General features: G+C 51.9%; 1 protein-coding gene across 3 annotated transcripts in view; it reads right to left on the bottom strand.

Annotated features, from left to right (window-relative positions):
• ZNRF1 (zinc and ring finger 1) overlaps positions 1-2538 on the bottom strand; it is a 103222-nt gene extending 100684 nt beyond the window's left edge. Inside the window, exon 1 of one of the 3 annotated variants that reach the window (XM_007102266.3) lies at positions 1462-2538. In XM_007102266.3, the coding sequence (XP_007102328.1) occupies positions 1462-1885 (424 nt within the window). In that variant the 5' untranslated portion in view covers positions 1886-2538. The remainder of the gene's footprint in view (positions 1-1461) is intronic. The other 2 variants (XM_028477617.2, XM_028477615.2) reach the window with 2 other exon arrangements.
• Between the last annotated feature and the right edge of the window lie 6651 nt (positions 2539-9189).

Here is a 9189-nt window from a genome sequence, read left to right as displayed (position 1 = left end):
GAGCCTGCGCTCCGCAACGGGAGAGGCCACAACAGTGAGAGGCCCGCGTACCGCAAAAAAAAAAAAAAATAAAAATAAAAAAATAAAAGTACCAAAGGTAGTCATGCCTTGCATCTCATTCAGGGCAGAGTTGGAGGCATGCAGGTCAGAGAGGCTCCAATGATATCTAGAGGTCTGTTCAGGGATTAAAATTCCATCCTAGCAATTAAAAGCCACTTTCAAATGTTACCCTAAATTAGTCACTAATTCTCCCTAAAAATTATTTCTCAATTATTTTAAAGAATTGAAAAAAAAATTAAGACTGTTTTCAGAAACAGGGATACAAAAAGTCTACCCTATTTCACAATAGCTAAAACAGTGATCCAACAAATAAATCCTCCATACACAATATCTAAATTTTCTGAAGTCTCCCAAAGGAGTATGAATATGTTAACTTCTTCACTCCAACTTGCCAATTAGCAAATAGCGGCCCCACACCCCTTCTGACCAATTTTCTAGAAGCCTAACCTGGCTTCTCAGGTTAGCTAAGCAGACAGACCTGTTTTCCTCCAGAAGCACCGAGCAGTGCCTTTTCTGCCCTGCCTGTTAGAGCGTGGGAAATCATCCTCCTCCAGCTTTTCGCTGACCTGTCACCAGAAGTTCACAAAATGAATTCATCCAGGTTCTTCGAATCCTCCTTTCCCCCCTGACATGTGCCAACAGCCAGGCAATAAAATGCCACCTCTTGGTTAAAAAAAGATGCAGAATACCCAGAAGACCAAGCACTTAGCATGGAGGGGAAGAAAAAAGATGGAGGGATGCAAGAATCATTGAGCCAAGGCTACTGCATGCAGCACGGGTAACCAGAGCCCTGGTCCTGCAAAGCCTCCTAGGGAGGCTCCCGGCTGGGTCCTCCATCCAGCAGGCCACACCTGTCTATGACAGCAGCCTGACAGCCGCTCCACTTTAAACAATTCAAACAGATTTCCAGCAGGGTGGCAAAACTGGGCACCCGTCTCTCCCAGCAAGAGCCCTAACTAATCCAAACACCACTTGGCCCCAATTTTTTCACACCCTTTGTTTAGGAGACACCGCTTGGTCAAATTGGATCCTTCTCTCTCTGTTACCGGTGAGGCAAGCACAATGCAGCAGTTGCAGAAAGAAAGCATCGAGGCCGACTTGCTATAAGCCAGACAAGACCTGAGGATGGGGATGCCAGTGAATGAGACTTCAATAGGCATCCATAAGTGAACCAACACCTGAAGCCGTAATACGCCCGGCTCCGCAGCCTCTCAGAAAGCCTCTTTTCTAGAGGGTGGGTATCCCATTCATCCCTTGGCTTCGGGAACCAAGGGGAAGGCAGACAGATCCAGGTTGCGCACTCCACCTCCAAATCTTCGCACACGCGCGAAGGTGTGGGGCGCCCCGGCGCGCCCTCGCTTGCACTCCACCCTCTGAGGCCTCCACCAACCGCGGACTCACCACTGTGCGAGCTGAACCACCTGGGTGCGATGTGCAGAGGTAGAGCATCCGCCAGCGAGGCTCGGGAGCCCAGGTACAGCATCCCGTCTCTATGGTGACCGCCGCCCGTCTCCTGGTAACCATTGCCGTGGGCATAGGTGGAGTCGGACGCCGACCCTCCGCCGCCGGGCGCCCTCTCGGAGTCGCCGGTCCCCCGGGAGGCGGGGGTGTAGAGGCCAAAGGGCACCCCCCCGGCCGTGTTGGGGTCCATGCCCATGCCCGCCACCGAACTGACCGAGCGGCTGCGCAGCCCCATGGCCCCGCCGCCCGCCCGGTAGTGCCCAAAGTGGGGCGCCCCTCCCGGCGGGGGCACGGCGCTGTCATCGGTGGAGACCCCCGGGAAAGGGCCCCGGGAACGGGCCGCCGTGCTCTGCTTGCCCCCCATGCTCGCCCGGGCCCCGGTGGGGCGGGAACCTGGAGGCCGAGACCCTCCCCCACTTCTCAGCAGCGGGGGTAGGGTTGGGCGAGCATAAAGGGGGAGGGAGTCAAAAAAGGAGACCGGGAAAGAAAAAAGGAAAAAAAAGAAAAAAAGAAAAGAAAACCTGCGGGCGGAAGAGGCAGGCGAGCGGGGATCCCAAACTAAGAATTTAAAACGATCCAAGCCAAACGCATGTTTCCCCTCAAGGTCCAAAGAGGCGCAGTCCGGCGCGGGCTCGGCGCGCCACAGGCCGCCCCCGGGCCCCCGAAAGCCGGGGGAGCTGCAAGGAAGGAGGGAGGGAGGCGGCGGGCGAGCGGGCGGGCGGGCGCAGGGAGGCGCCCGAGGAGGCCGCCCGCCCGACAGCAGGAGGCGGAGGAGGGCTGGGGGCGCCGGGCGCGTCCCCCGCCTCAGGACGCCGCGACCATAGACGGCGGCCCGGACCCCTCCAGGCCTCGGGCGGGCTGCGGCGCTGGGCAGCCAGGCGGAGCTCGGGAAGCCGCGGTCGCGTGGCGTAGCGCTCTCGCTCCAGCCGCAGCCGCCACGGCCTCCGCCTGCCCCGCCAGCCGCACCGCCCTGCTCGGTCCCGGGCTGCGCTCGCCGGCGCTCCTCGCCGCCGTGGAGACAATGGAGGGAAGCAGAGCGCAGGCGCCGCCCGCGCCCCCTCCCCCTCCCCCCCCCCCGCCGGGTTAACCCCTTCGCGGCCCCTGCAGCGCCGGACTGCTGACGCCCGAGAGGTCCCACCCACCCACCCAGCCCGCCCCGACCCGCCTGGAAACTGGGTGGCCCGAGCCATGGGGCGTGAGGAACAGAAGCGAGGCGCTCGGAGTCGCCGGTCCCCCGGGAGGCGGGGGTGTAGAGGCCAAAGGGCACCCCCCCGGCCGTGTTGGGGTCCATGCCCATGCCCGCCACCGAACTGACCGAGCGGCTGCGCAGCCCCATGGCCCCGCCGCCCGCCCGGTAGTGCCCAAAGTGGGGCGCCCCTCCCGGCGGGGGCACGGCGCTGTCATCGGTGGAGACCCCCGGGAAAGGGCCCCGGGAACGGGCCGCCGTGCTCTGCTTGCCCCCCATGCTCGCCCGGGCCCCGGTGGGGCGGGAACCTGGAGGCCGAGACCCTCCCCCACTTCTCAGCAGCGGGGGTAGGGTTGGGCGAGCATAAAGGGGGAGGGAGTCAAAAAAGGAGACCGGGAAAGAAAAAAGGAAAAAAAAGAAAAAAAGAAAAGAAAACCTGCGGGCGGAAGAGGCAGGCGAGCGGGGATCCCAAACTAAGAATTTAAAACGATCCAAGCCAAACGCATGTTTCCCCTCAAGGTCCAAAGAGGCGCAGTCCGGCGCGGGCTCGGCGCGCCACAGGCCGCCCCCGGGCCCCCGAAAGCCGGGGGAGCTGCAAGGAAGGAGGGAGGGAGGCGGCGGGCGAGCGGGCGGGCGGGCGCAGGGAGGCGCCCGAGGAGGCCGCCCGCCCGACAGCAGGAGGCGGAGGAGGGCTGGGGGCGCCGGGCGCGTCCCCCGCCTCAGGACGCCGCGACCATAGACGGCGGCCCGGACCCCTCCAGGCCTCGGGCGGGCTGCGGCGCTGGGCAGCCAGGCGGAGCTCGGGAAGCCGCGGTCGCGTGGCGTAGCGCTCTCGCTCCAGCCGCAGCCGCCACGGCCTCCGCCTGCCCCGCCAGCCGCACCGCCCTGCTCGGTCCCGGGCTGCGCTCGCCGGCGCTCCTCGCCGCCGTGGAGACAATGGAGGGAAGCAGAGCGCAGGCGCCGCCCGCGCCCCCTCCCCCTCCCCCCCCCCCGCCGGGTTAACCCCTTCGCGGCCCCTGCAGCGCCGGACTGCTGACGCCCGAGAGGTCCCACCCACCCACCCAGCCCGCCCCGACCCGCCTGGAAACTGAGTGGCCCGAGCCATGGGGCGTCAGGAACAGAAGCAAGGCGTCTTTCCAAGCAAGCACTCTTTAAGCCCCTGAAAGTAGCTGATGATTCAGAGGAGAACCACCTACGGGGGGAGGGGCGACCATGGTTCCAGGGGTGGGAAGGAAACGCAGGGAAGAATAAAAATTACTCTAGACGCCTACCTGGCTTTGAGGGTCACTGGTCAAGCTCCCCTCCCGGCACAAATTTGCCCCCACAGCGCCCTCTGGTGGACGTGCTGTCCGTTCTATCGGAGGTTCCCCATCCTAGAACCCATAAAATCAGGAAGCTTAGCATTTGGGGGATTTTTAGTTTTTCGGGGGTACTTTTCACTGGGGCACTTGTGACTCCAGATTTTGCTGACAGTAGATCAGAACTTCCTATTTTGGGCTTAAGCAAATGGGTAGATTTCTTGGGTAAAATGTGAGCCTGAAAATCATTAGGTGTACGATAAAAAGTGAAAAGATATGGACATGGAAATGGAATAATACAGCTAGAACTAGTGATTTTAGAAACTCCCTAGTCCAAGGCTGGACCCCTGTTTTGTTTACCATTTATCCTGGCATGCACCACAGGGCCTGGGACACAGTAGGTACTCAATAAATATTTGCTGACCAAGTCTGCATTTTGCAACATGTATCTCTCACATATTCACACTCACTGATTCGTCGTTTGTTCGTCCATTCATTGGTTCAACAACTATTTTTCAAGTGCTGAGTGCTGGCTATGAGCATCACCCTGTCCCTGGCCTGACTTCCTTGCCCTAAGTGTCCTCCAGATACTTCCAAATCAAGGAGCCAAAACAGGGTGTAAAGAAATATTAAAACCAAAAAAAGAAAGGTTGATCTGTCACAGGTATTGATTGTCCCAGTGTGACCAGCTTGGAAAGAAACAGGAGGAAGGCTATGTGCAAGCATGGAGTGCTTTTGAGGGCAGGGGAGGCAGTGAGCAAAAAGCCCTGCCGAAGGAAGTTGAGATTTCTGTATGAGAAATGATGTAGCAAAAACAGAATGTTTTAATACCCAAGAAGTTATCTGTAAGTGCCTAAATGGGGAATTTGTATATACCTAAGATACAAATATGTGATCTGAAGAAAAACAGGAAAGTTTAAATTTAACCCAATTTCCTCCCTGAAGAAAGAAGTGGGGTATTTCAGTACCATGCAGAAAAGAGGATACTAGATCCCTTGACAGATGTCTATTAGGGAGATAAATATATAATCAATAAGTATTGTAACCATCTAACTAGCTTTTGATTTTCCTATTCATTCAACACTTTTTTTTTAATGTTGAACAAAATATGAATTTCTTTTTTTTTTTTTTTTTTTTTTTTTTTTGCTGTGTGGCACAGCTTGTGGGATCTTAGTTCCCCAACCAGGGATCAAACCTGGGCTCCGGCAGTGAAAGTGCGGTGTCCTAACCACTGGACCACCAGGGAATTCCAAAAATATGAATTTCTAGTAAGTGCCAGGCACTGCACTAAGTTCTAGGATACGATGGTGAGAAAGACATATAGAGTCTTGTTCTCATAGGGCTTCAGAAGAAACCTAAATGTCCATCAACTGATGAATGGATAAACCAAATGTGGTATATCCATACGATGGACTGTTATGCAGCCATAAAGAGAATAAAGTGCTGATACATGCTACAACATGAATGAACCTTGAAAACACTAAGTAAAAGGAGCCAATCACAAAAGATCTTATATTGTCTGATTCCACTTATATGGAATGTCTACAATAGGAAAATCTTATATTGTCTGATTCCACTGATATGAAATGTCTAGAATAGGTAAACCCACTGAGACAGAAAGAAAGCCTGGAGGGAGGCGAGAATGGAGAATGACTGCTACTGGGTTTCTTTTTGGAGTGATGAAAATGTTCTGGCATTAAATAATGGTGATGGTTGTACAACCTTGTAAATATACCACAAAAAACCCCCCACTGAATTATACACTTAAAAGGGTGAACTTGATGGTGTATGAATTACAGTGCAGTAACATATATATATATGAAGTATCAAAGGAGGCAGTGACAGTACAGTGTGGTAAATAAGCGTAGAACAGGGACTTCCCTGGTGGCGCAGTGGTTAAGAATCCGCCTGCCAATGCAGGGGACATGGGTTCAATCCCTGGTCCAGGAAAGATCCCACATGCCACGGAACAGCTAAGCCCGTGTGCCACAACTACTGAGCCTGTGCTGTAGAGCCCACAAGCCACAACTACTGTGCCTAGAGCCTGTGCTCCGCAACAAGAGAAACCACTGCAATGAGAAGCCCGCGCACCACAACGAAGAGTAGCCCTCACTTGCCGCAACTAGAGAAAGCCCGTGTGCAGCAACGAAGACCCAATGCAGGCAAAAATAAATAAAATAAATTAATTTTTTAAAAAACCTAGAACAGTGCCTGGCAAGTACGTGACACTCAATAAATGTTTGTGAAATGAATGAATGAATGACTAAGTGCTATGAGAGCTCAAGACCATGGTGCTGATGGAAGGAGACAGGCACAGACACAGTGATTCTAAGCCAAGACCTTATAGATGAGTTGGAGATTAGCCAGGGAAAGCAGGGTGGAGGTGGGGGATTAGCTGTGTTTCAGGAAGAGAAGAATGTTCCAAGCAAAGGGAACAGCATGTTCAAAGGAACTGAAAGATGCAGTAGAGCTGCAAAGAGAGGAAGTGGTCCTAAGAAGCTGACAAGAGGGTCCAGGGAGCCATATGGGAAGGAGCATGGACCATATCCTGAGGGGATGGGGAGCTGTGGAAAGATTTATCAACATCATTATCATTAAAAATAATGATTAATAAGGCCAATGATTAATGAAGATTCCAACTTGGAAAATTAAGAAACTATCCTCTCCCCAAATAAAGATCTATATATTTTTTTGCTTACGTATTCATAAAGATGCTGGATGGAAACATGAAACAACATAGTGTAGTCCCTTGGGGGGTTGGGCAGTAGGAACTGGAGAGCTGGGTGAGAGGATAGATGGGAAATGTTTCATTTCATTATACACCTTTTTGTATTTTAGTGTTTCAGCCATGTAAATTTAAATAGAGAGAGAGAGAGAGAAAGAGATAGAGGTATATGGAAAGTGTATACCACATGCATTAAGACTTCGCCTTCCAATGCAGGGGCTGCGGGTTCGATCCCTGGTTGGGAAGCTAAGATCCCACATGCCTTGCGGCCAAAAAACCAAAACATAAAACAGAAGCAATATTGTAACAAAGTCAATAAAGACTTTAAAAACGGTCCACATAAGAAATAAAATCTTAAAAAAAGAGGATATATCACATGCACAGTGAAAAGTCATACAGCTGGAAGGAGCAAAGCTGGACTTCTAAGCTTTACAGTGAACATGCTCATCAAGGAATCTTTGCATGACAATTTCATTTTCTCTCTATGCTTTCCGACGGGGTGAAAAAGATTAGATCTGCTTAACAGCTCTATTTCTTTTTGTATATTAATAATTTGCCCTTAAGGTGTAAATTCCAGTCTACTATCATAAGCTAGTCTCTCTCACATCTGGCCCCACTGAACAGCTGAGAGCCTGATCTGCAAAGGTGAAGCCCCTGCTCTCTGCAATGTGATGACACTAAATTTAGGTGGCCTGTGGGACCCCGAGTGGCAGCCTTTCTCAGGCAATGCCCTTGTTATCTCCTTGTGCAGTTATTCATATGACAACTTTCCCCCTGAAATGAAAATATTAAGATAAAGAGCAGGGAAAGTTCAATCATTCAGTAGCTTGATTCTGTCCTTTACATCTTAGAAAGAGGGACTCATGGCATAACAACAGGCATCCACTGAGACCTGAAGCCTCAGATTTGTTTCATTTCATCGTTTGTTTCATCAAGAGTCCTGTAAGTATTTTGTTCCAAGTTTCTCCTGTGGGTTCTTGGTTTAAATTTAACAGGTCTGGAGAGAGTGGCAAGTCATTCTGGATACTCTTTTTTTTTTAAAAAAAGTATTTATTTTTTTTACTTTTTGGCCACACCACGCAGCATGTGGGATCTTGGTTCCCCAACCAGGGATCGAACCTGTGCCCTCTGCAGTGGAAGTCAGAGTTTTAACTGCTGGACCACCAGGGAAGTCTGCATTCTGGACACTCTTGATGCAAGGATATCAGATGCAAGAACGGCCCCAGCTAGACTTGGGACCACTGTTTTATTTTTTATCTTCATGCTCTCACTTGCCCTGGGTGAACTGCTTCGTGGCTCTCCTTCAGCTGTGAAACAGGGTTAATAAATCACTAACCCACCTACCAGAATAGTCAGGAGAAAGAGCTGATAAAATCAGCATTGACTGTAGCCAATATTTTATAATAACTATAAATGGAGTATAACCTTTAAAATTTGCAAATTACTATGGTATACACCTGACATATAATACTGTAAATCAACTATACCTCAGTTTTTATTTATTTATTTTGGCCATGCTGCGTGGCATGCGGGATCCTAGTTTCCTGACCAGGGATAGAACACCAGGCCCCCTGCGGTGGAAGCACAGAGTCCTAACCACTGGACCACCAGGGAAGTCCCTATACCTCAATTAAAAAGAAAAAAAATCAGCATTGCCAAAGCCATTTGCCTTTGCAATGTCAGTGCATAACAATGGTGCAAAACCCCAGTTTTGAACATCACCTTGAAGAATGTAAGTCTGGGGGACTTCCCTGGTGGCGCAGTAGTTAAGAATCCACCTGCCAATGCAGGGGACAAGGGTTTGAGTCCTGGTCCAGGTAGATCCCACAAGCCGCGGAGTAACTAAGCCCGTGCTCCACAACTACTGAGCCTGCGCTCTAGAGCCCGTGCTCCACAACAGGAGAAGCCACAGCAATGAGAACACCGCGCACCACAACGAAGAGTAGCCCCCGCTCGCCGCAACTGGAGAAAGCCCGCGTGCAGCAGCAAAGACCCAACACAGCCAAAAATAAATAAATTTCTTAAAAAAAGAATGTAAGTCTGGGACTTGAAGGGTTCAGAAAATGGGGGAAATCGCTTGTTAGGGCCTACTCCTGGGAAATAGGCAGGGTGGTGATGGTATGGACGAGTATCTCCAAGTAAGAAACTTTCTCCCAGGCCTCTCATAGCTCCTTAGGTTTTTTTTTTTTTTTTTTGAGGTACGCGGGCCTCTCACCGCTGTGGCCTCTCCCGCCGCGGAGCACAGGCTCCGGACGCGCAGGCCCAGCGGCCGTGGCTCACGGGCCGCGGCATGTGGGATCCTCCCGGACCGGGGCACGAACCCGTATCCCCTGCATCGGCAGGTGGACTCTCAACCACTGCGCCACCAGGGAAGCCCGCTCCTTAGGTTTTTAATCGTTTTGCTTGAAAAGAGAAAACGTAAATAGAGAAAATCAGGGTAACGATCAACCAAATGCATA

Source organism: Physeter macrocephalus, chromosome 17 (assembly GCF_002837175.3).
Source record: "Physeter macrocephalus isolate SW-GA chromosome 17, ASM283717v5, whole genome shotgun sequence".
Taxonomy (NCBI): Eukaryota; Metazoa; Chordata; class Mammalia; order Artiodactyla; family Physeteridae; genus Physeter; species Physeter macrocephalus.
Note: the sequence above shows the minus strand (reverse complement) of the source record. Positions and strands in the feature narration are given on the sequence as shown.